We start from the raw sequence: 26,897 nt of genomic DNA on the forward strand, positions 1-26,897 counted from the left end.
ACTGTTGCACCAATCCATCACCAAGCCCATTTTGTTGTATTGTTCCACCTGCTTTTTTTCAATACACTCACTGGTAAAAACCGGTCTAAACTCACAAAGGGAACACACACACATGCTGCTAAAATCACAGGGCTCCCCACACCCAGCCTTGAAGATCTTAACAACAGGGACATCGTACAGAAGCCGAGAGGGGTCACAACAACCGCAAATGCCCCAACAAATACAAATGCGACACAACAAAAAGCCACAACACACCAAAAAAAGCCACAACGGAAATGACCGCAAGACTCTAATTTAATGCAAACGCCGCAACAAATACAAACACCACAACACAAACGCAAATGCCACAGCACATTAAAAAGCCACAACACATTAAAAAGCCACAACACATCAAAAAGCCACATCGGAAGTGACCGCGGGACTCTATTTTCCGACGGAACGATCAAGCGGCAATTGAAGAAGAAGAACTACAATGTGAAACGAATAATGATAAAACAGTAAATTACTTTTACTTACGTTTCCAACTTCTCCGTTCCTTTACTTTTCACATTGTAGTTCTTTTTCTTCACTTGCCGCTTGATCGGTCCGTCGGAAAATAGAGTCCCGCGGTCGCTTCCGTTGTGGCTTTTGATGTGTTGTGGCTTTTTAATGGGTTGCGGCTTTTGTGTTTGTGTTGTGGCATTTGTATTTGTTGCGGCGTTTGCATTAAAATACAGTTCCGCTGTCATTTCCGTTGTGGCTTTTTTTGGTTTGTTGTGGCTTTTTGTTATGTTGTCGCATTTGTATTTGTTGTGACGTTTGCGTTTGTTGTGACCCCTCTCGGCTTCTGTACCATCGGGTGCATTGCAATCTCCATAGAACAGAACCCCACTCACTCCTACAGCAGGAGTCACCAAACTTTTTACTCTGGGGGCCACATTACCTGACTGTGATGGGGGCCAGGGCTGGGTAGGCTGACGAAGGAATACATGGTGTCGAGCAGCCAGTTCGCCTTTCATCCGACGAATCTTATCTTCTCTCATTTGCCCCTGCAAGCTATGGTACTCTTGGTGGCGAGTTTCGTAGTGACTAGGGATGGGAACGATTAGTCGACTAATCGATAACTGATCATTAAGAATTTCGTCGATTATGTTCATTTTTAATCGACAAACCGAATGTAGGTTTCCGTGCATAAACACGAAGCTGCGTCTGACACAAACACTGGAGTTGCAACGTATAATGTCAAACGGGTTAATGTGGCTCTCAAGTGGTTATGATTTATAATATATTTATAATAATAATGAAGATAATTTTAATATAAAAATGTTAATGATTAATCGAAAATTGATCGTTAATTCTCCCGACGATCGATTAATAAAATTTCATCGAATGCCCATCCGTAGTAGTGACAACACAGATTATATTTTTTGAAAACCGTCACACTTTCTTTACATATCGGACAAACAGCACGGTTCTTACACTGAACAAAAAAATAATCGGTCGTCCACTGTTCTTTGAAAACTCAGCACTCTCTGTCAAGTTTTTGTACTTTAACACTTGCCTTTTTTCTGGGTACAGAACTCTGCGTGTGCATTGAACATCACCGTTTGATCTCGAGCTTGTCAGGAGACGAAAAATTTGGCAGCAAAAATACTTCATATAATCATTTAAATATAAATTAAAAATGATATTTATGTGAAATAATTGAAAAAAAAAATCAACAAACTACAAGATGCAGATGTGTTATTATTTGCCAAAAAGTAAAAGGATTGCCTCATAGGGCCAGTTCAGGTGGTGCGGGGCAGAGGGGCTGGGGGGCCGGTCAAAGGGGAGTGGCGGGCCAGGGTCGGTCCGTGGGCCTTAGTTTGATGACTCCTGCCCTACAGGAACACCTCACCCCTCTGCCCACAGGACGGAGGTACGGGTCGCTCAGGTGGAGGGGGGCCCACTTTGGCAGAAGCCTGATCCCCTCGGCTGTCACAGTTTTGAACAACAGGCCCCATTGTGTGTACTGTAATGTCTGTTGTATTGTGTGTGTATTTGTTGCGCTGTGTTGTTGCTGTATATAAGTCAAACGAGCTCTGTGTGTGTGAAAATGACTCTCTCCTTGGGGACAATAAGTCCAAAAAGTACATTGTTAATTCATTTATGAAATGGTTAAAACAGAGGCTAGAGTCTCTACACTTGTGCTTGTCAAACACAATATTTACAGCATCAGAAGTTGTAGAATTTTGCTCATCAACAAAATAGAGAATAACATGGCTTTGTTCACACTGCAGGCCAGGTCCGATTTTTTTTTTTTTTTTTTTTTTTCAGAGGTGGAACATAGCAAAGTAAAACTACTGTACTTAAGTAAATAAGTGGAATAGTTTTAACTTTTATTTCATTACATTTGAGAGCAGGTATCTGTACTTTCTACTCCACTACATTCTTGAACAAAGCTGGGAAGTTAAAGGTTTTTTTGTTTTTTAGTTGTTTCTGCTGAACAAAATTCAGCACAAATCTGTATTTAAGGTGACATTTTTACTCCCCCCCTCTTTACTTAAGCAACAAAATTGAATACTTCTTCCACCACTGCCCATAATGTGACCTGTATCTGATTTTTCATGTTGGTATGACCAGCTCCATTTTTCCTGAGTTATTTAATTTGATTTTTTTTTCTAATCTGACCCAGGCCTCATTCGTATGTTGTCATAAATGCGATATACATCTGATATGACTGCAGTCTGAATGCTCACGTCTTTATCTTCACATCATCCGTGGTTTGACACTGTGTGCAAGCTCCTGTTGACAGCCTGTACAGCCCAAGAGTTCACAGCAGAGCAGCTTTTGATTTTAAAAAGGCCTAAGAAAACATGCAATGCAAAACAAAGGAAATGTTGATGTATTTTATTATTCTTTAAATTCTCTTTTAGCATATTTGTTACGGGTGTAACGATATCCAAGTCTCACGATACGATATCGTCACGGTACGAACCTCACGGTACGATATTTATTGTGATATCATGGGAAAGCTCACGATATGGTGGGCAGGCTCACGATTAGAGATGTAACAATATCCAAATCTCTTGGTACAATATTTATTGCGATATTTTGTGGAGGCTAATGTGCTACTTTTTCCTCTTAAAATGCCTTGACAAGACTTAATCCAAAGAATTAAGACTTAAAACTGTTATTTCTTCTTGTAGTCTGCACTGAAATGGAGCAAAGGATCATGGTCTATGTAGTTCCCTCTGTCTTTTTTAGCTATTGCTGCACCATAACTCTTCATTTAAGCAAAGAGACTTGTAATTCGATATATTGTGATGGTCCATGATATTACTGTGAGAACTTTGATGATACGATATCACTATATTTCAGTTATTGTTACATCCCTAATATTTATTTATCAAATACCGCAGCTCTAGTCAGAAATGGGTAATGTGAACATTTATTTACAACATGACACACAACACACAACACACACTAAAATAAATAAAATAAAATCAGTTTTGAATGTGAAACTGCATTTTCCACTGTGTTGAAAAAAAAAAAAAAAAAAATAATCATCATCATCATAATGTGTGAAGAATCCCTCAGTCGTCTAGGGAGAATCCATGGCGAGGAGAAAAAATAAAATAAAATAAAATAAATAAATAAATAAAAAATAATAATAATAATGTGTGAAGAATCCCTCAGTCGTCCAGGTAGAATCCATGACGAGGAGAAAAAATAAAATTAAGTAAAAATTAATAATAATAAAAAAAAAAAAAATAATAATAATAATAATAATATTATTATTATTATTATTATTATTATATTATTATTATTATTATTAAGAAGAAGAAGAAGAAGAAGCGCCAAAGTGTGACAAAGGATTGAAATAACTGTAAACCCGCTGAAACCAGGGGCGCGTCCGATTTCTCTTTACTCGCTCCGACTTCTCAGCTCACGATCCAATCAGCGAAGAGCGAGAGCCGCGGAGGACAGGCGCAGCTCGCATCCGATTGGTCGAACAGCACAACCTCGCTTCCTATTGGCTCTCTCGCCTCTGACGCAGCGGGGTCGGAGCCGCGGACGCGAGCCGCGAGAAATGGGACGCGGCCCGGGGTTTTGTCGTCGCGAGAGCGGAGCTTCCGGCAATAGTCGAAGAAAGATGGCCAGTGTCACCCCCGCTAGCCCACGGATTCTCACAGTTTAATCCCCTTTTTACTGCCTTCACCCAGAGCCAGTGCGACGTATAAGCACGTCTGTGTGGAGAAAAGCAGCCTTTGAAGCGCGCCCCGTTACGCGCAGATTGCTTTTTGGGGGAGGGGGTTCTCTGCCCCGTCAGCTGTCCGTCAACAGTCCGGGTAAGTGTCGCCTCTGCCCCCGTGTTTTCTAAAGTCTCCAGCGCCCACCGACCAAACCCTTTTCACAACACGAGGAAACCCGAAATATTACCTATTGTTTACTTAGTTGTCCGTACTGTGGGACTCTGGCGATGCAACTGCGCACACTCGGTACCGACAGCTGACCGGGGCAAACTAGTTCCGAAGTAGAGGTGGTACCCCGCTGTAACGGTACCGGTGTTTCTGTAGTGATTATAAAGCTATTCACGAGCATAATATCAATCATAACTACTATATTTTCTTAGTTTTGATCAAAATTAACGTCAAAAATTGTCCTTCCATCTTCTTTTAAACGTTCTATATGACGCAAAATGGATTCCTGCGAGCTTTAAGTCGTGTTATAATGTTGTTACAAACCTCAAAAACACACCTGGACTTTGTGTTTTGGGGTTTTTGTTTCATTCACACATGTTTGAGTACTACTGGATTATCAGTCTCCAAAACTGGACTAAGAACAGGCCTGATATTATAGAATGATCATGCAGATATTTGGTAAAAGGTAGGGGTGTAACGATATCGAAATCTCACGGTACGATATCGTCGCGGTATGAATCTCACAGTACGATATTTATTGGGATATCGTGGGAAAAGCTCACGATATGGCGGGGAGGCTCACGCTTAGAGAAGTAACAATATCCAAATGTGTCGGTACAATATTTTCACAATATACAAATCACGGTACGATATTTATTGCGATATTTTGTGGAGGCTAAACAGCTGAAATTGTTAATATGCTACTTTTTCCTCTTAACTCTTTCCCCCGTGAAGACGACATTTGACGACCCGCCTTGTTTCCTTAATGACGTCTTTTGACACCTCCGCTGTATCACTGAAGACGTGATTTGACGACCATTACAAACGGTTCCTGTTTTTCACATGTATACAGAGGCAGTGATAGGTCGGGGCCACTACATCTCATACTTGGCTGACCAATAGGCTTCAAGGATGTGTTTTCGCTGATTTTATTTTATTTTTTACAAAGTTAATCAAAATACGACGATTGTAGCTTTTGGAAAAAACACAACACGAAACACGGCGTGCACTTTTTCAAATAATGAGGAGCCGACATATTTTATGGATAACTTTGGAGAAAGTGATTTTTTATACTGTTTCTGGTGATATAAAATCTGTTTAAACCCTTTGACAAATATATTTTTACATTTTTTCATGAATATAGTATTCAGAACATCCATATATCAGATGCTGAATGTAGTTTTTTGTTTTCGATTTTGCACCTGAGCAGGTAAACTCTCATATTCAGTGAGCTGTTATAAACCTGTAAATGAGTTGAATCACATTTAAACATAAATAAATGTTTTGTTCAGAGTCTGAGGTTTCCAGAGATACCAAATATGTCTGTGTTTCAGTAAAGTTTGTGAGTGTGAAAATCATTTATAATCACTCGTGGACGTCTTTTCTTTTATGCCATTATGCTCTATGTGTAGCCCTAGTAATATATGGATGGGATGTTCCTCGTTGGTGTCCAAGGGGGAAAGAGTTAAAATGCCTTGACAAGACTTAATCCAAAGACTTAAAAGTTCACAGATTTGAACACAATCTATACGATCCATTTGTTGAACTTGGGCTTTATTATCATATCACGTGACTTCATCTGAACTCCATCTGTCTCTTTTTGTTGTTTGCTTCTCCGCAGGTTCGTCAAACTCCGCTGGGGAAGACATGGCAGCTCCCGTGAACATCCAAACTCCGAGTAAAACCTGGGAGTTAAGTCTGTACGAGCTGCACAGGAGTCCACAGGTGAGCGATCGCGCACTAATACAATAATCCGCCTGTCGTTGTGTAACACAGGCCTCTACATGATACAGCAATTCTCCAGATGCCATAAATTGTCACGTATACTTTCCCCGCAAGCGTCGCCTGAAGCCGCAGCCGCCCCAGGGCAAACAGCCAATCGCCGCTTCAACAGTGATCACACACACACACACTCTTCATTCATACACAGACAATGGATAAGGTGCTTTGCTCAAGGACACAAGGACACAGCAACAGTATGCCCTGGCTGGATAGTATTACCACACTGTCCCACAAAGGCCAAAAGGTCAAAAATGAGTTAATGTCCTTTAGCATGTGAATAAATATTGTGAAAACTAGGGCTGGGCGATATGGATCAAAAAATATATCTCCATATATTTTGCTATATCTTGATATACGATATATATCTCGATATATGTTCAAGAAAAAAATAATCCCCTAAAACTGAAAACTGCAAAAACAAATATGTCAAATTCCACAAGATCTTTTTTTTTTTTTATTGAAGTGTAAGAGGTCAGCAGTTCATATAGGAACATTTAAGATTACAAAAACCACTAATTACATAAATAGAAATTTAACTGTAAAATAAAAGAAATAATGCATATTTCCTTCTTTTCATTCATAAATAAAACAACTCAACACAAGCTCATCTTTGCATTAACTCTGTTATCCAAACCAGAACCAGAACCATGAGCTCCTTTAGCAGAAGAAGCTCAGGATGTTCCTTATTTTAACAGATCCATGTTCCTCACCAGCGTCAGGAGCTCTGAGGTTTAATCCCACAATCCACTGCAGATCAAACCCAACGTTTCCAAACACTATTGTACAAGTGACACTGCAGCAGATTATTAATTAAAATCATCTGCATAAATAAACTTTACAATATATAAAGCATAACAACTACGAGCCACATCAGCCCGTTTGAGATAATAATGTGTTTAATGCAGTTTTGCGCACTTGTGTTTACATTTTACAGAAAGAAACTTAAGCACATGACTCATTTGCATAAACAGCACTTCTCTTGCAGCTCAGCTCGTTTAGCTTCTTTCGGACTAAAGGACGCGACTCGGTGGAATATGAGGATGTGCTGCTGATGGTTTTGTCTGTAAATGGTGGAAAAGGTTTGTGGTGCTTGAAGCTTTTCACTGGCACCAACTTTCGGCGTTCACGGCGATAGTGAGGAGTGAAGGAGACACGAGCGAACAAAATCAGGGAAGCGGGGGAGCGTGGAGGCGACGACAGAGAAGGCAAACAAGCGAAGCGGTGGAATCAAAATTTAATATAAGCATTATATCGATATATACGATATGTCAGAATTCATATCGAGTTTAAAAACTATCTTGATATATTTAAAATATCGAGATATCGCCCACCCCTAGTGAAAACTATTAAGCTCAAAATTGACCTTATTTGGCAGTTCCTGTACTCTGCCTTTGTATCATGAGCCATAAATAAGGAGTTGTGCAAAGGCAAAAGGCAGTAACAGTGTCAGCAGTGTCACGACTCCTTATTTTTGGCAGATGATACGATTGCACATTGAGTCAAAGGTCCATTTTGAGCTCAGTATTTTCCGCATTCAAATATTTCTCTATTATAGCAACTCATTGTCAAATTTTGGGAGCCCTACGCTTTATACTTTTGTCTGGATAAAACAGAAACTTTGAAGTAATTTTTCTCAGTTTCATAATCTAATACAGGGGTCTCCAACCTTTTTCCTCCGGGGAAAAAGAGACCTTTACAAAACAAAAATGCCAGAGAGCGACTAGTTTTAGCATTCACGAGAAATTTTACTTCTTGGGTTCTTTTTAAAGACAATACAGTAAAGTGTATTTACCTTGTTGACGTGTTTCGGCTGCCGCTGCAAGCCCATATTCCAGTCAACAAGGTAAATACACTTTACTGTATTGTCTTTAAAAAGAACCCAAGAAGTTAAAGTATATAAAAAGACAAAATGAACATCTTTGGCTTCACAAGAAATTTAGTAAATATAACAGAGCCACAGCAAACCTCAGATGAAGTACAGTTGGATTAGTGTGACCAGATGTCCGTATTTACCCGGGACAGTCCCAGTTTTGAGCCCTGTGTCCCTTGTCCCTGCAGATTTATCCAAAACAAGTGATTTTTCCCAGTTTTATACAAGAATTGTCCCTGGTGTTTCTGTTTTTGACCATTCTGATCCCTGTCAACAGTAAAGAGAGGCATAACTTGTCATTTGTTTAGGTAATGACACATGGTAAAAGTCAATGAATTAAACAAATGTTACTTATCCAGCAAAATATTATTCAGAAATCCTTTGGCGAGCTATTTGGAAGGGGGTGTAGAGCTACAGGTTGGAGACACCTGCTCTAATACTTACACTTACTATAATTGCACACTATATACCGTATTTTTCGTACTATAAGTCGTGCTTTTTTCATTGTTTGGGTGTTTCCTGTGACTTATACGCTGCTGCGACTTATATATATAAAATTTTCAGACTGACAGCGGCGAGAGGCTCTAGTCTTGTGTGTCAGTATCTAGTATTACTATAGTACTATTACTCCTGTATCACTGTCACTTCGCTCTACTGCGCATGTCTCCTGTAGAAAAAGCAGCTGTGTTCGCTGCAAATAGTGAAATATTCAGCCGAAAACGGTAATCGAGCTGCAGAAAGAAAGTTTGGAGTGAGCGAGAAACTAGTGAGGGACTGATGGAAAGCTGGGATGGAGAACACAGCTTAAGGCAACTGGGTGCACCATGAAACTTTCCTGGAAGTCACTGGATGGATGGACAAAGCCTGGACTTCAGTGACACCGAAACCATCCTGTCGGGATTCAGAAAGGCCCGAATAATTCTAACTGGAACTGATGCTGAGTCTGACGACAGCGACACAGAAGAGGAAGCGGCGCTCTGTTTACCTCATGGATCTACAATTTATCTCCGGAGGTTGCACAGAAGTGACACCGAGGATGAAGAACTGAATGGATTTAGTGATTTGGAGTGAGATGGAGAGTTTGTTAGACTTGTTGATCGTGAGTTTGGTAAACTTATGTTATGTTGTTTATGCTTTAGTTATCTGAAGAACTGTTCATATGTGACGTTAACAGTCTGTTGTTCTATGTTCTGTTGTTATTACTAGAACTTGCCTTTCAAGATGAAATGTCGGTTCTTGGTCTCTGATTTCATAAAATACATTTCCCCAGAAAGTGCGACTTCTATTTGTTTTTTTCTTCTTCATTGCGCATTTTTTGACTGGTGCGACTTATACTCCGGAGTGACTTATAGTCTGGAAAATACGGTACTAACACAGGTACACACTGTAATATTTTCTTTTGGTACCAGGAGGCGATCATGGACGGGACAGAGGTGGCGGTTTCTCCTCGGGCCCTGCACAGTGAGCTGATGTGCCCCATCTGTCTGGACATGCTGAAGGACACCATGACCACCAAAGAGTGTCTGCACCGCTTCTGCTCCGACTGCATCGTCACAGCTCTGCGATCGGGGTTTGACACGCTCACATTCTCAACAGAAAAAAAAACTAAACATGTGCAGTACAGAATCTTTATCTGTTTCTTTCTGTTTAGCAACAAAGAATGCCCCACCTGCCGGAAGAAGCTGGTGTCCCGGCGCTCTCTTCGCAAGGACTCCAACTTCGACGCTCTGATCTCCAAAATTTACCCGAGCCGTGACGAGTACGAGGCCCACCAGCGGCGCGTGATCGAGAGACTGAACCGCCTCCACAACCAGGAGGCTCTGAGCTCCAGCATCGAGGAGGGTCTGAGGCAGCAGGCGCGGTACCGGGCCGAGAGGTGAAGAGACATCAACACACGACACACACAAAACAGAGGATAAAGTGTCACACATAATAATCAAGTATCAAGTAATCAAGTATCTGAAATAAAATAACTTTTCCAAAATAACTCCAAAACTTCCCAAATATTTTCAGATTTTTGCTGTGAAGGTTTATCCAACACATTCAGTTGCACAGAGTTTGACAGAATAATTTTCATTATAAATTAGAGGTAATGACAATGGAAGTTTGGGATGTAACTATATCCAAATCTCACGATACGATATTTTCACGATATGCATCTCACTGTGTGATATTTATTATGATATTTAGGGAGGCAAACAAAACTGTGAATATGCTACTTACTTCAGGACTGAGACCGGGACTGAGACTGGGACTGAGACTGGGACTGAGACCGGGACTGAGACCGGGACTGAGACCGGGACTGAGACTGGGACCAGACCGGGACTGAGATCAGGAACAGGATCAGAACTGAGACTGGGACTGAGACCGGGACAGAGACCGGGACTGAGACTGGGACCAGACCGGGACTGAGATCAGGAACAGAACTGAGACTGGGACTGAGACCGGGACCAGACCATGATTGAGACCGGGATTGAGACTGGGAACAGGATCAGAAATGAGACCGGGACTGACACCGGGACCAGACTGGGACCAGACCATGACTGAACCCGGGACCAAGACCGGGACCGAGACCGGGACCGAGACCGAGACCGGGACCGAGACCGGGACTGAGACCGGGAACAGGATCAGAACTGAAACCAGGACTTAGACCGGGACTTAGACCAGGACCAGATCGAGACTGAGACCAGGACCCAGACCGGGACCAGACCATGACTGAGACTGGGACTGAGACCGGCACTGGGAAAACTGAGAAAACAAAGTTATTGTTTTTATACATTTTGGTTTTGGAGACAAATAATGAAGAAAATAGTTTTTTTTTTTTCGTTTTCTTATTTTTGGTTTTATATTGAAAAATGAATGAACGAATGACACACGTATTGTCCTGCATCCCTAATCGAGGAATGAATGATTCCTAACTACCTCCACACAAAGATCTGAGTTGAGACCTTTGGTGTGGAAATCCATCAACTCCACTAAAGCACAAAAATACAAATAAGACAAACATGAAATTAAGACATCTCATTTTTAATCCACCATCTGCGTTCTCTAAGGCTGCGTTCAGACTGCAGCCTGAAGTGACCCAAATCCGATTTTTTGGCCCCTATGTGACCTGTATCTGATCTTTTAAAGACAGTCTGAACGACACAGATCTGATTTTTTTCAAATGGGACCCAGAACACTTGGATATGTGCTCCTGAAACCAATACATATCTGATCTTTTGACTTCAGTGTGAATGGTCAGGTCACATTCATCCACCTACACGTTATCAACAAGACACAAACGTCACTATTCTGCGCTGAAGTAGGCGAAAATTGTTAATGAACTCCGTGTCACTGAAGCGAAGCACATCACCACTCACCACAAAACACCACGACCAAAAACCTCGTCCTTCTCCTTCTCAATCTCCTCCTTAAAACAAGTAAGTTGTTCATGTTCTGGCTCCGGTACGAGAGGAACTTTAAAATCTCCAGGTGTTCAATACTCACTTCCATGTTTGGACAACTTCCGTAAACACAGAGCACGCTCGCTGCGGTTGACGTCATCGTGTCTCCAGTGTGCATGCGGGACACTTTCGGGCCGTTTTACGTTCACACAGCTGATTACATACAAGTCGCATTTAATTGGAAATGTGAACGACCTCGCAAAAACATCGGATTTCACAAAAAAATCGTAATTGAGCGTTAAGCCCTGCAGTCTGAACGTAGCCTAACTCTGAACCATTTTCTTCCAGAAACCACCGTGTGAAGAAGCCGACCCAGGAGAGCGACAACACCACGTTCAGCGGCGGCGAGGACAACGGCGACTCCCGCTCTCACCTGTCCCACGACTCCGCCCCCTCCCATGCCCCGCCCGTCGCAGGGCACACTTGGTCGGAGGCGGGGCCGAGCCGTAAGCGGGCGCGGCCGTCGGAGGAGGGCTCGGGGCACGAGGCGGACAGCGGCAGAACCACGCCCCCGCCGCGGCGCCACAAGGACGGGCCCGTCTCCGAGATCGAGCTGGTGTTCAGGCCCCACCCACAACTGGTGCAGCCAAATGACTACAGCCAAACCAGGTCACACGCTCCCCTCACCTCACTTACTCTGTCTTATGTAGGCGTGGTACAATATCAAAACTATCATGGTTAAAACACTGTACTTTTCGGTCTCTGAAGTATAAGTCACACCAGCCAAAAATTACGTAAAGAAGAAAAAACATAATGTAGGTTGCACTTTTTGGGGGAAATTTATTTTATAAAATGAGAGACCAGGAACCAACATTTCCTGTATAAAATGAAGTTGTAGTAAAAACAATAGAAGAGAGAACAACAGACTGTTAACGTCACATATGAACAGTTCTTCAGATAAACTAGAACATAAACAACAGAACAGAACAAGTCTAACAAACTCTCCATCTCACTCCAAATCACTAAATCCATTCAATTCTTCTTCCTCGGTGTCACTTCTGAGCAGTGTTGCCATAGTTACCGTGAAATAGTAATCTGACTACTGAGTAATGATTACTTCTTTAAAAAGTAACTTAGTTAAGTTACTGACAGTGTTGAGAAGGTGACTTTTAAAACGTATTCCCCTACAGATTACAGATTACATACCCCAGAATGTAGTTTGTAACAGAATCCATTAAAATACTTCAAGTGAGTAACGTAATCTGAATACTTTGGATTACTTGATTTGCTGTAGAGAAGCAAAAACTAGGAAATCTTCACATAAGATGTTTTGTCTGTTAAAAGAAAATAAAAAAGACCAGACTTTACTTAAACAAATTAAAAATATTATTGATAGAAAAGGAGGAGACACGGCCCATGCAGCATGATTTAGTCCATTTAAATCCTGGTTTAGTCCTGGTTTAGTCCTAGTTTAGTCCCAGTTTAGACCAGGTTTTAGTCCTGGTTTAGTCCTAGTTTAGTCGTGGTTTAGTCCTGGTTTAGACCTGGTATTAGACCTGGTTTTAGTCCTGGTTATAGTCCTGGTTTAGTCGTGGTTTAGTCCTGGTTTAGACCTGGTTTTAGTCCTGGATTAGTCCTGGTTTTAGACCTGGTTTTAGACCTGGTTTAGACCTGGTTTAGACCTGGTTTTAGTCCTGGTTTAGACCTGGTTTTAGACCTGGTTTTAGACCTGGTTTAGACCTGGTTTAGACCTGTTTTTTGTCCTGGTTTAGACCTGGTTTTAGACCTGGTTTAGACCTGGTTTAGACCTGTTTTTTGTCCTGGTTTAGACCTGGTTTTAGACCTGGTTTAGACCTGGTTTAGACCTGGTTTTTGTCCTGGTTTAGACCTGGTTTTAGACCTGGTTTAGACCTGGTTTAGACCTGGTTTTTGTCCTGGTTTAGACCTGGTTTTAGACCTGGTTTAGACCTGGTTTAGTGTCCGGCAATGAGTGGAATTACAGAGAAAAAAAAAGAAAAAGAAAAAGGGATTTAGCCCGAAATGTGAAAACAGGAAAATCTCTCTGTGTAATCCTTTTATTTCAACAAAGTAACTGTAATCCAATTACCACTCACTGAAACAGTAACTGTAACTGAATACAGTTACTCATCATTTGTACTCTGATTACTCCAGTACATGTAATCTGTTACTCCCCAACACTGGTTACTGACTGCTTGCTTTTAAAAGTAACTAAGTTAGATTACAAGTTACTTTACGTTACTGTTTTCTTTGCACCGGGCGGGACCTGCTCTGTTAACGTGGTTGTGTCGTGCTGTGTCTCTAGATGTTTCCTTAAGTTTCGATGTTGTATTCTTGAAGGCAGACAACACTTTGTCGCCAGCACAGAGTGAACAACGAACCTTTATGTTGCCATCCTTAGCTGAAATCTGACTCGTGGCGGAGCGGAGACGACGTAACATCACAGAAAACGTGTCACCGGAGACGATTTATACGATCTTTGGGGTCACATAATTCACGTCGCCAAAAAATAAAAATAAATAAATAACCTACTTCGCCCTGAAATGCAAAAATAGTAACGCACGGTGTGTTAGTTAAGTAACTTAAATCTTGGTGTCACTGAAGTCCAAGCTTTGTCGATTCATCCAGTGACTTCAGGAAAGTTTCATTGTGCATCCACCTGGTTATCGTGAAGCTGTGTTCTCCATCCCAGCTTTCAGTCAGTCCCTCACAAGTTTCTCGTTCACTCCAAACTTTCTTTCTGCTGCTCGATTATTGTTTTCGGCTGAATATTTCACGACTTGCAGCAGGACACAGGCTCTTTCTGCAGGAGACATGCGCGGTAGAGCCAAATGACAGTGGTACAGGAGGAACAGGAGCAGCAGATACTGACACACAAGACTAGAGCCTCTCCACATTTCACTGAAACATTAAAATATATATGTCACACCAGAGAATAAGTCACAGGAAACACCCAAACCATGAAAAAAGGTGTGACTTATAGCCCGAAAAAGTTGCTGACAGTTTAAAAATGTTATGCGTGTGATTAATTACACTTTTAATATTATGAATAAGTTCCATATTTAAACAGCTGTTATAGAGTTGTACTTTGTTATAAGTGAAAACAACAATGATATAAGAGAGATAAGAGAACATCAAGGACAAGTAGCTTTTTTTGGCACATTCTGGTGATAAAATGGTGATAATTTTTGTTGGTGATCAGCACAGTTATATAAAGTTCCTCACGATTAGATTTAGACTTTATTGATCCACAAGGGAAAATACTTGGACACAGTAGCTCACACATCACATTATATTACAATAACAAAGAGTAAAAAGTATAAAAAAGATAATAAAACTTCTAAATAAGTAGCAATAAATAGAAAATAACGAGACCGGTGTCAAATAAGACATAAGGGTCAAGCAGAAGTAAACAGCAAGGCCAAAAATTCAAGTTAATGCATCTGATATAAAAATTTATTGAACAGATACATATGTGCTCTAGTTTATGAAACTGTTTACCTTTTTTCTGTACCATTTTTGGTTCTAAAGTTACATATGTTTTAAACAGACCATCTATGAAACAAATCTGCAAATCTTGTAAATAAATTGATGTATTTCATCATATCTTGTTGTAGCGGTAAAAACTTGCCCTGTGCAAGGTCCGCTATGGCTGCAGCGTGTGTGGTGTCTCAGACGTGTGTCTTCCATAAAAACAGAGTCCAAATACTGTGTTCCTCAACATTTATTAGCATACCTTATAGCCATCCAAAAATACACAGATTCGGCACTCGATAGATCACGACGATGATGACGACGGTCAAAAGACTGTATACCTTCACGGTGCAACACCTGTGTGCACATTTTTCTCCCCTTTTATAGGGCAGGTACTTGCATAATTACAAATAGCGCCACACAGTGGCAGGAGGTAGACAGGTGTAAAATGGCTCCAACACTTGTGTTATTCGATCTTTGAAATGTTGATGAAGGTACATGATTTTTCAAAAAAAAAAAAAAGTATTTAAAATGATAAAAATTAGTTTGGAAGGACTAACATATTTTATAGAAATAGTTTCCTTTCATTTTGAAGTAATATTAAAGTATTAAAGAAAAAAGTTGACAAATGATGTAAAATCCTGCACCTTCTACTTGTTTGCACAATTTTCCCTCCATTACTTTTCCCTCCATTACCATGCCTTTCTTAATAAAAAATCTCATTACTCAAAAAGTAAGAGGTTTTTCAACCTAATCTTGTACCATATGGTAGAAAACTATATGAAGCAAATATTCAAACCAGTTTGTTAAGGATATGTAAGTGAGAACCAAGAGTTATCACTGTTTGGATTTATTGACCAAAAAGTGCTGCATATTTCATTCCCTCCGTTACCGACATGAATTTTTACATTTTTTGTCAACAACTTGAAAGAATATCACAGGTTTAACTTGACCCTGTTGGAGTGTAACTCTTTCCTACATTCTGATACTTTACTTATTTCAATAGTCCCTCTAGTTTCTGAATAAGAGACATTTGAATGTAAAATATCTGCCCCTGTTTCCCTCCGTTACCACTTGACCAGACCCATAATTATATAAATGTAAATGTACAAGTAAAGTAAAAACAGAAATATAGTAATATAAATAGAGTATATCACAGTTTTGATACAAGAGGTCATAAGGAAAACAGTGCAGAGATGATCTGATGATTGACAGAAACATGGCTGTATGGTATGAATGATTATTATCTCTCGTTTTTATCACGAGAAAGGATATTATTGTTTATTGTCTCATCTCTAGTCTTATGGCAACTTTGCTTCTCATTTACTTTTAAACAACTTATTTTATGAGTAGAAGACAAGCCGTAAATGTGGAAATAGAGGAGTGCTTTAAGCAACAGCAAAGTACAAGAAAAGCAGCAGCAGTACAATGTTGTGAAAAGAACCATCAAAACTTCAGAAATTGGAAACAGAAGCTTCTGTGACCCTGCTGCCGTTTTCTTAGGTGCCCAGGTTGTGAATTCCTACTGTGTCCAGTAAAGTTCCCTTGTGGATCAATAAAGTCGGTCTAAGTCTAAAGATTATTGACACCATGAGCAAACAACAGTGAACCGTGAAACCTGTTTTATAAATTTTTATGGCCTGTAAAAATCCAGTCAGATCACTAGAGATGGGACAAGATGTCATACCACAAGATTTCACGAGACAAAAATGCCACAAGACGGTGTGCACATGAGAAAAATAATCTTTCCCCCATTAGTATTGGACAAAAAAAAAAGTTAAGTGCTGGTGGGTGCATCTTTTTAGAACCCGTAGTTCTGAAAACCACTGCTAGAACTAGAATGACAACAAAAATATTTAAAAATGAAGTGAATATAAAAGTCTGAAGACGGCTAAATCGGACTATTTACATCTTAGAAATGATGTCAAAATCTTTTTTTTTTTTTTTTTATTTATAATTTGTCAAGTTTGAAGGATTAGATACCCAGCACATCCACAACAAGACAGACTTAACTAAATATAAAACTAACATGCAGACAAAAAAAAATATAATAATAATAATAATAATAATAATAATAATAATAATAAATAAATTAAATACATTAAAAAAAAAAAAAAAAAGAGGGAGTGGTGGGGGTTAGGGAGAGTGTGTGTAGTACAGAGTTTCTCAGTGCAGTGTTTGCATGTGTGTATTTACATTTTTCAAATTTACATTTACATATTTTCTATTCCCTTCATATCTTTCGTTCGTTTGTTTTTGGCAACTCCAGAATGCGTTACATTATACAAGCATTTACATACACATATATTTTAACATTGTCCAACAGTGTGATGTTCTTATTTTACTCTACTTTGTCCAAATGGGGTTTTGTCACAGTCCATGGGCCAACAGTGTGTTTGTTTTTTGTGTCCAACAACTGAGCAGCTGCTCCATAGAAATTAAATCCAAAAAGTCTTTGTACCAATTGTCTATGTCGAAGCACATATGTTTACGTTCCTTCCAGTTCATCATAATAATACGTTTAGCTGATAAAAAACCCAGTGATAATATGTGGTCAAATTTTTGGGATGACAAATCTTGAGTTCTTACTCCAAATAGGCACAGCAATGGACATGGAGAGATCTGCACATCAAACATACAAAACAGACGATCCATTACAATGCTCCAATATTGTTTCACTTCAGGGCAATGCCACAGCAGGTGTATGAGTGTGCCCTCTGCCCCACAACCGTGCCAACAAAATCATGTCTTGTCGTGTCATGTCTCGTTCTCATGGACCCAATCTCGTGTCTCGTCTTGTCTTGTGGAAACTGAGTCACCGACCCAAGAATTGGATCAGATTGGTGTAAAATAATCTAGAATAATCTTTCATTTTTTGTCTTTGTCACATCAGTTTTGCTGAATTGATTTTACACGGCTCTGGTCTTTCAAAGTTGTAGAACGTGCTTATAAAGTTGTGGTCTATTTGTGGCTAGAATGTACAAATATTACACTGGCTTTGACTTATTTCCACTATTATTCTTTCAGTTCTTATTAGTGATGAATCTCAACGTCTAAATCTAACTCTGTTTCGTTTGATGGCGCAGATATGTGAAGACGACGGCCAATGCCACCGTGGACCATCTCTCAAAATACCTGGCCCTGCGCATCGCTCTGGAGGAGGGACCCTCTGCAGGAGAGGCAGAGGAGGCCCCGGGAGCAGGCGCAGAGAGGGGCCCCCCAGCAGCAGCAGCACAGGGCTCCAGTCTGCAAAGCGTCAGCGAGAAACAGTACACCATCTACATCATGACCAAAGGACAGTTCTCTGTGAGTCAACTCGGCTTTTATAATCACAAGGCAGAACAATGCATGGCTTTAAAGGTCCTATAGTGCACAAAACTGACTCTTGTGAGCTTTAAGCCATGGTATAATGTTGTTACCTCCTCCAAAACAGACCTGGAGTTATGTTTTATGTTTGAACAATCCTGTGTTATTAGGCTGTCCATATTTCCAAAGCTCAAAATGCTCTGTACCACCTTGTGATGTTCCAGCTTGTGAAGTTAACAGTTCCTTTTACCTTTAGTTCATTACAGATTGGTAATTCCAGCCCTGAAATCATCCAAATGATTCTAGTGAAGGTGTATGGAGTTTAAAAACACAATGGAGCACTTTCTTTATGACCACTGGACATCACAAATTGGAAAAGAGTGTTTTCAGTTTAAGAGAAGAACTCCCCACCCACTTTTGCCTCTAAACGCTCCTAAACTGCTCTTTCTTCTGGCAGCACTTCTTGTTAAACGTGAATTTATGTCAATAGAGAATTTGAGAAAAGTTTTCTCTATAAAATCTGACATAAAGTCGGTTAATTTGTGTAAAATGTTCACTTTTCATGTGCACCAACATTCACAACACTCTGCACTGATTCTCTGAGGCTTTAAAACAGCTTTATCGTCCATATTAAACTCATCTGTATTAAAGTTATGTGCTGTTAGGATTGGCCCCATACAAAATAATTCAACCTGAATGATGATGATGATGGTGCCCACGGCAACTTCTGGATTAAGACAAATATACAGAGTTTGTGTGTTAAACATGTGTGAATGAGACAAAAAACAACTCCAGGTCTGTTTGTGCTGTGGAAAGTACATTAGAACATAGGTCTGAAAATGTATTATGTGTATTATAAGTGTATTTTTAGGCCCTTTAAAGGTAAATAGTTCTGTGACCAGACTCACATCTTTGTAAAGTATTAGAAACTTGTGTATTCAGAATCCCAGACAATATATAACATACTAAAATCACCAAAATATTCACTTATTTTGGGTCTGGTTAAACATCTCACTGATGCTTCTCAGAGAAAGTTCTTTTATAGCATTTGTTTCAGTGTTTCACTACGGGACATGCCAGACAAGATGATCACGACATGATGCCAGCAAAGGCCCCCGAGGGAGCCAAAGATCAGGGCGTCTCCACGGTAAACCACACTGAGCATAACCACCAGCAGACCGTCTTTTTTGTGCTTTTTCAGACGCTGAACGGCTCCCTGACTCTCGAGTTGGTCAACGATAAATACTGGAAGGTCAGGAAGCCTCTGGAACTTTACTACGCTCCAACCAAAGAGCAGCCGCCGCCTCCTCACGCTCCGACCAAAGAGCAGCCTCCGCCTCCACCGCCTCCGCCCAAATCCCCGGGGCTGCCGCGGGACGCCCCCTAGCCGCTCCCGAAGGAAACGGCAGGCGCTGTACGTGCATTCACAACAAAATGTTTGTCTGACTACAACGGAAGGATGTGTCACGATGTGTTTGGGACTGTTCTGACTCGATGGACTGAAACTGTGGGACTGAACTGTGATTTCCAAAAGTTGATTTGTTTGAGTTGAATCTTCTTTGTTTACCTTCAGCCCTTTAAAGGAACTGGATGTAAGACTTTGATTTAAAATTTCATAAACTCGACCTTGTTCCCCAATACACGATAAACAAATCAAATGTAGCTTTTACTGACAATAATAATGCTGATTTATTCTTACAACAAAAAAGATTTAACATGATGTCCCATTTATTTATGTTATAATGTTTTGGTTCAATCAGAAAGCAGAATGAGCCTCACGTGAGTCTGAAATCCAGTTGGTTAAAACCTAAAAGGACTCTTACAGAAGCCGCTCATAACAAACAGAAACGCCGCAACAAATACAAACACGATGGCACAAATGCAAAAGCCACAACAAACCAAAAAGCCACAACGGAAGTGACCGCGGGACTGTATTTTCCGACGGACCAAGCGACGGTCAGACAGTGACATCGATCCTGGCTACAAAACAGTAAATTACTTCTAACACAAAAGTTGAAGAAGGACAAGAATGTGAAAAGGAAAAGGAAAAGAAACAGAGAAGTGAACGAAGTTGGAAACGTAAGTAAAAGTAATTTATTAGAAAAAACTAAAATGTGGCTGTTCGCTGCAGGTGTTCCAATCAGTGGGAGCAAGTAAAGGGTGCTCTTGGAAAAAGGATCAAAACTTTAAAACGCAACAAATTCCAGGCGCTCCAAAGAAGTAAAAATCGCACAAGGAAAAATATAGTTAAAAGGCCTTTATTTAAATGGCCAAAGCCAACACGTTTCAACCAAACTGGATCTTCATCGGGGCTTAGTGGGATGAAGATGTGCCTGGGGTCCCAGTGATGTTCATTTTGTCTTCTTATATACTTTAACTTCTTAGGTTCTTTTTAAAAACAATGCAGTAAAGTGTATTTGCCTTGTTGACATGTTAACGAGGTTGTTAACAAGTTCAAACGCTGGATCAGGGAGGCCATTGAAATCAGGAAACGAGGCACGGGCAGCATTAACCGTGATGACGGCGCGTTCCTCCTTTCACACACCTGGGACGCCCTCCTCCAGAGAACACCGGGCGACAGGAGGCGTGGTCAGTCTGAGCGACCATCCTGCAGGTCCATCAGGTCTGACCACGCCCACAGGAAGTAACAACAGCTGATATACGACACGTCAACACCAACATCAGGGACAGTTCTGAAGATGCAGCAGAAGCAGCCGAAACATGTCAACAAGGTAAACACACTTTACTGCTTTGTCTTTAAAAAGAACCCAAGAAGTTAAAGTGCCTGGAGTCCGTTGTGTTTTAAAGTTTTGATCCTTTTTCCAAGAGCGCCCTTTACCTGCTCCCACCGATTGGAACACCTGCAGCAAACAGCCACATTTTAGTTTTTTTAATAAATTACTTTTACTTACGTTTCCAACTTCGCTCACTTCTCCGTTCCTTTTACTTTTACTTTTCACATTCTTGATCATTTAACGTTCCGCTTGGTCCGTCAGAAAATAGAGTCCCACGGTCACTTCCATTGTGGCTTTTTTTGGTTTGTTGTGGCTTTTTGTTGTGTCGTCGCGGCGTTTGCGTTTGTTTGTTATGAGCCCTCCAAGCTTCCCTACTCTCTGGACGCTGGAGGTTCTGAGTTTTCACATGAGCGTGACAAAAACGAGTGTCCCCTATCTGCAGGTTAAGGCTCTGGCGAAAGGTTTAGTCGTGATTTTACATTTTTCCGAACGGTAATCTCGCAGGTTACATACAGTTCCTTTTCAAAATCTGTGTACATTTCTATTAGTGACCGCTGCTGCTTTCTGAACACTGCCGCTGACATCTTCGAAATTTACGATGTGACGCCTCTTCTCAAAGGACAAGCAAACTTCTGAGCTTCAGGGAAATAATGATGCAAAAAAACAGATGTAAATAGATTGTATGTATTTTATATGTTTTCTGTCTAACTCTGCATTTGCGAAGCTTTAAGAGCGCGACGGAAAGGGCGACGTTCTCAGCTGAAGAATCGATGAACCACACGACTGTTGGCTTCTGTCCGATATTTTCTCAACGTTTTGTTTTGCTTCTGTAAACTGTAACTTCATCGTTATCCAGTGGACAGCACAATACAGGATACCATCAGTAATCCTGTACAGCTACTTAAAGAGGGGGTATTACGTGAATTATTATTATTTTTTAAACTTTCTACCGTGATATAATGTTTCCTCGTCAAAAACCTACCTGAAGTGATTTTAGAGTCATGACGTCAAACTCAGTGGATGTAGACGAAGCCGAAGACAATTCTGTGTTGGCAACGATTCCCAAGATCGAGGATTTAAAGCGGGAACAAAGAGAATGTTTGGTGAATTTTATCAAGAGTAAAGACATTATTGTCCTTCTTCCTACGGGATTTGGCGCATTACATACGTCACGACTAAACAACAGCGATTGGTTAAAAAAAAAAGTACCCGCCTAAAGTCGAGCGAACGAATCCTAATGCTGCGAGGTCAGACGGTTTCCACAAAGTGAAACCGGCTGATGAATCTGGCTGGACCTCTCCTGGGTCCTATTCAAATCCTCCTTACGGTTAACTCTTAAGATTCTGTACGAGGCTCCGCCCACACGCCTACGTCACTCATGCTCCAACGCGACAATTTTCCATAAATATACGAAAACATGACACAAAACGTTACGCTACAACTTCACAAACCCGATGCGATGTGCGGTAGTTTCATTAGCGAGTCGTGGTAGCGCTCTGAAGGGGGAGCGACTTGGATGGCATGGAAAAACGTGAATATAGTAGGGATGAATGATTTTAAGAAAACATTTAATTGCGATTTTTCTGGCAGATATTGCGATTTCGATTTCAATCATGTATTTTTTTCAAATTAAGTTTCAGTGCACATGAACTTTTGCAAACGTCACGGAAACTTACATCATACCAGAGTCCTGCACCGATGATTTGACGCTGGACCGTAAAGCCCAATTTCCGCAGACAATAAGGGCTGTGATTGGTCTTATCTACCACCCACTCTACAGAAATTTCCTGTACTCCGCTTTCCTTTCTGAGTAATAGTGTGTTTAATGCAGCTTTGCGCACATTTGTTTACATTTTACAGAAACGAAACTTAAAACCGCATGGCTCATTTGCGTAAACTATAAGCGCTGGAAAAATCAGCTCGCTCCTTGTGCGCTGATGCGGTTCAACTTCTGTTAGACTGAAGGACATGATTCGGTGAAATATTTGTGTTCTTTCTGTGACACAGGATGTTCTGCTGATGCCGAGTCTGTTCTGTTCTTCTGTTGCGTTGGAGATGGTTCGTGTTAAACTTTACACAAACCAAAAGAAACCGAAAACGCACACCAAAATTCTTGTAGAGCTGTAAATGCAAGGAGCAGCAAGACGAAAGTGAAAAAATGCATAGCCACACTCGGATGTCCAAAAGCTTTTTTTATTTTTAAAATAACGTTTCGGCAAAAAGAAAAGCGTTCAGCAGATATTTTTCTTGCTTTGGACCCCAGCACACAAAATGGTTGCCAGCCCAGGTGCTCATATCCCCCTCCAACGAATGGGAGGTCCCAAAGTGATCTCCCACATAATTTATTATTTACACACATAATGTACTTTTTCACACCAAGTTTAAATCCCAGCCTCTTAACTTCACAGCCGACACAGATCCATAAATCAAACTTCACCCTTGAATTGGGCTTTAGAAGCACTGCAAAAAAAAAATAAAAAAAAAATGTGGCTTTGACAATCCCAAAATTAAGTTTTCTGTAAAAATTTGATTATTTTTTAAGCGGTTGCATTTTATTGTTGTTTTTGTGGTCATAAGAGTGAAAACTAGTGAGGTTTTGAGCAACAGTAGAGTGGAAAGGAATTAAACTTTACCCTTAAATTGGGCTTTAGGAGCACTGCAAAAAAAACAAAAAAACAAAAAAAAAATGCGGCTTTGACAGTCCCAGAATCGTATTTTCTGAGTTTGCGATTTGCGATAAATCGTTCAGAATATCATATTTTCAAAACGGTAACACAGTGATCTAAATATGTGATGTGTTTGCAGTGAATACCCCCTCTTTAAACTTCGCTCTTTAGTTCTGATTTCATTTAAAGAGTGTCGTTATGAACTGCACAGAGACTCTTCAGGAAAACAAAACGTCCGGTGTGTGTGGATCTTCATTTCCATTTCTCCGTCTACACTTTTGTTCAAGACTGAAATCTTAAAAGCCAGACGCTCATTTTCACGAGAAACACTTTAACTCATCATTAACATAGATTTCTTTCTTTCTGGCTTGTGCACTTCTTTCCCACTATTTATTTGCCTATAGAACATGCTTATTACCTTTAGCCGACTCTGTAAAGGTTAATTTATTCACGAGCATTAAACGTTTCACTCTTTTCCACTTGTATCTGTATTTGTCGAAGTGTTTGTTCAGATTAATGACATTTTAAACTAGATTTCGATGCATCTCTGGACAACAGGATGTCATTTTCAGCATTAATCTTAAAGGTGTTATTGCTTTTTTTTTTTAGAATGTTCCACAGTGTCTGTTTGATGACAACTCTGGCCTACAAAGATAAAAGAGCTTAACTTTCCAGAGTATGAAACTGAGAAAAATGACTGTGTTGTCCAGACATATGTATAAAAGGTAGGGCTCCCAAAATTTGCTATAATGAAGAAATATTTGTATGTGAAAAATATTGAGCTCAAAATTGACTTTGACCCTTATTTGTCAGTTTAATACCATAACTTAAAGGTTGTATAGAGGATTTTTTTTAAGGGAAGTGAAATATAATGAATTTTTCAAATGTTGACACGACCTTCCTCATCCACAGCCTCAGTAGAAACACCTCCTCCCGCCTCTTTACTCTAGAAATCACGCTTGTTTACAGCCAGTGCGTGTTCAGAATTACTGTTGAAGTGGCCTGTCTAGAAATATTTTAGCAACCGACGTGTCAGTTTTTAGACCCTTCGTCTGCTTCAGTCGCGCCATCGCTGGAAGGAATCTCCAAGAATCACCTCGGTTTGTCTTCGCTCCTTTTCCTCTTCTCTTCTCCTTTCAGCGACCTCAAAAACGGACTTTCTTTTGCGGCGAACTGGTCGTGGATTCTCGCCCGCCGTCGCGACAAACTTTATGCGAATTGCGAGAAAGCGACAGTTTGAAAAAAAACTCTAAGAACCGCTGCATAAACCACGTAATCCCAGCGCGCCGACGAGTCAGTTACACTAGAAACGTGGGGAGGTTGATTGACAACCTAACAACCAATAGAAAATGAGGGAGCCTCGTTTTCTATAGGCTGATGTTTATCTGGCCTCACTACGTCCTCAGTTGATAGATTTTCATTCTTTTTTTTTTGGTCATCATAATTACAAGGCTGCTGCGGCTCTGTAATGGTATTTTAAACTTTCAATGACAATTTGAAACAAAAAAATAACAATCCTCCATACAACCTTTAGATTTTTTTCATGTGATACTTTTACTTTTACTTACTATGAGTTTTTATTAGGGATGTAACAATAACTGAAATATTGTGACATCGTATCATCAAAGTTCTCACAATAATACCATGGACCATCACAATATATCGAATTACAAGTCTCTTTGCTTAAATGAAGAGTTATGATGCAGCAACAGCTAAAAAAGACAGAGGGAACTACATAGACCATGATCCTTTACTCCATTTCAGTTTAGACGACAAGAAGAAGTAACAGTTCTAACACTTTTAAGTTTTAAGTCTTTGGATTAAGTTTTGTCAAGGCATTTTAAGAGGAAAAAGTTGCATATTCACTGCTCTGTTTGCAGCCTCCACAAAATATCAAAATAAATATCGTACCGTGAGATGAATATCGTGAAAATATCGTACTGAGAGATTTGGATATTGTTGATTAATTGAATGTTACTGATTAATTGAAGTCCTGGTTCAGTCCTGGTTCAGTCCGTATGCGGTCTGGCATCTCAATCAATGTTTCTTCTGCTCAATAAATAATGCCTGTGAAGTGATGACGGATTTGACAGTAGTAATATCGCAATAAATATCATACCGTGTGCTGTATAATGTGAAAATATCATACCGACAGATTTGGATATTGTTACATCCCTAATCGTGAACTTCCCCACGATATTGCAATAAATACCGTACCGTGAGGTTCATACTGTGATGATATCATATCGTGAAACGTGGACATCGTTACACCCCTGGTTTTTATTTCTTTTTTTGCCTCGGTATCTACACTTTTACTTAAGTCACACGCACAATCAGAGACATCAACCTGGTCCCCATGAGGCGTCGGTGGGTCAGTTCATCACCACAGAAGCAGTTTCTGAGGAGTCCAGCCCATATTACATGATCATTATATCCACAATGTAATGTGTGTATGTGTACAGGCCCATGAACATTAGTGTGATATTGGTCACACATGAGAATGTCTGTGTTTACTAGTGTGGAACCAACAGTGTTGGGAAGGTGACTTTTAAAATGTAATCCCCTACAGATTACAGATTACATATCCCAAAATGTAGTTTGTAACGGAATCCATTAAATTACTTAAGGTGAGTAATGTAATCTGAATACTTTGGATTACTTGATTTGCTGTAGAGAAGCAAAGACGAGGAAATCGTAACATAAGATGTTTTGTCTGATAAAACAAAATAAAAAAGCCCAGACTTTACTTAAACAAATGAAAAATATTATTGATAGAAGAAGAGACACGTCCACACAGCAGGATTTAGTTCTGTTAAATCCTGTTGAGATATAGTTTAGACCTGGTTTGGACCTGGTTTGAACCTGGGTTTAGACCTGGTTTGGACCTGGTTTGGACCTGGTGTTTGACCTGGTTTGGACCTGGTTTGGACCTGGTTTGGACCTGGGTTTAGACCTGGTTTGGACCTGGTTTGGACCTGGTTTGAACCTGGGTTTAGACCTGGTTTGGACCTGGTTTGGACCTGGGTTTAGACCTGGTTTGGACCTGGTTTGGACCTGGTTTGAACCTGGGTTTAGACCTGGTTTGGACCTGGTTTGAACCTGGGTTTAGACCTGGTTTGGACCTGGTTTGGACCTGGGTTTAGACCTGGTTTGGACCTGGTTTGGACCTGGGTTTAGACCTGGTTTAGTGTCCGACAATGCGTGGAATTACAGAGAAAAAAAAAAAAAAGGGATATAGCCCAAAATGTGAAAACAGGAAAATACCGCCGTGTAATCCA

General features: G+C 40.3%; 1 protein-coding gene across 1 annotated transcript; it reads left to right on the forward strand.

Moving 5' to 3' along the window:
* Window positions 1-4,070: 4,070 nt before the first annotated feature.
* Window positions 4,071-24,104, forward strand: LOC110168963 (E3 ubiquitin-protein ligase RING2-A-like). Its single transcript, XM_055160562.1, has 7 exons — window positions 4,071-4,310; window positions 6,004-6,107; window positions 9,444-9,604; window positions 9,686-9,910; window positions 11,769-12,089; window positions 17,999-18,218; window positions 19,420-24,104. Exons 2-7 carry the CDS (start codon window positions 6,030-6,032, stop codon window positions 19,603-19,605), a joined length of 1,191 nt encoding a protein of 396 aa, XP_055016537.1. The 5' UTR covers window positions 4,071-4,310; window positions 6,004-6,029; the 3' UTR covers window positions 19,606-24,104.
* The last annotated feature ends 2,793 nt before the right edge of the window (window positions 24,105-26,897 follow it).

The sequence above is a fragment of the Boleophthalmus pectinirostris genome, unplaced genomic scaffold, assembly GCF_026225935.1.
Source record: "Boleophthalmus pectinirostris isolate CB_2022bp ecotype Guang Dong unplaced genomic scaffold, ASM2622593v1 HiC_scaffold_3, whole genome shotgun sequence".
NCBI lineage: Eukaryota > Metazoa > Chordata > Actinopteri > Gobiiformes > Gobiidae > Boleophthalmus > Boleophthalmus pectinirostris.

Bases quoted from the DNA above. Each gene is read 5' to 3' on its own strand.
- LOC110168963 (XM_055160562.1), top strand. From the start codon at position 6,030: ATGGCAGCTCCCGTGAACATCCAAACTCCGAGTAAAACCTGGGAGTTA. The intron at 6,108-9,443 runs GTGAGCGATCGC...TTTTGGTACCAG, and splicing joins AGCTGCACAGGAGTCCACAG to GAGGCGATCATGGACGGGAC. The intron at 9,605-9,685 runs GTTTGACACGCT...CTTTCTGTTTAG, and splicing joins GTCACAGCTCTGCGATCGGG to CAACAAAGAATGCCCCACCT.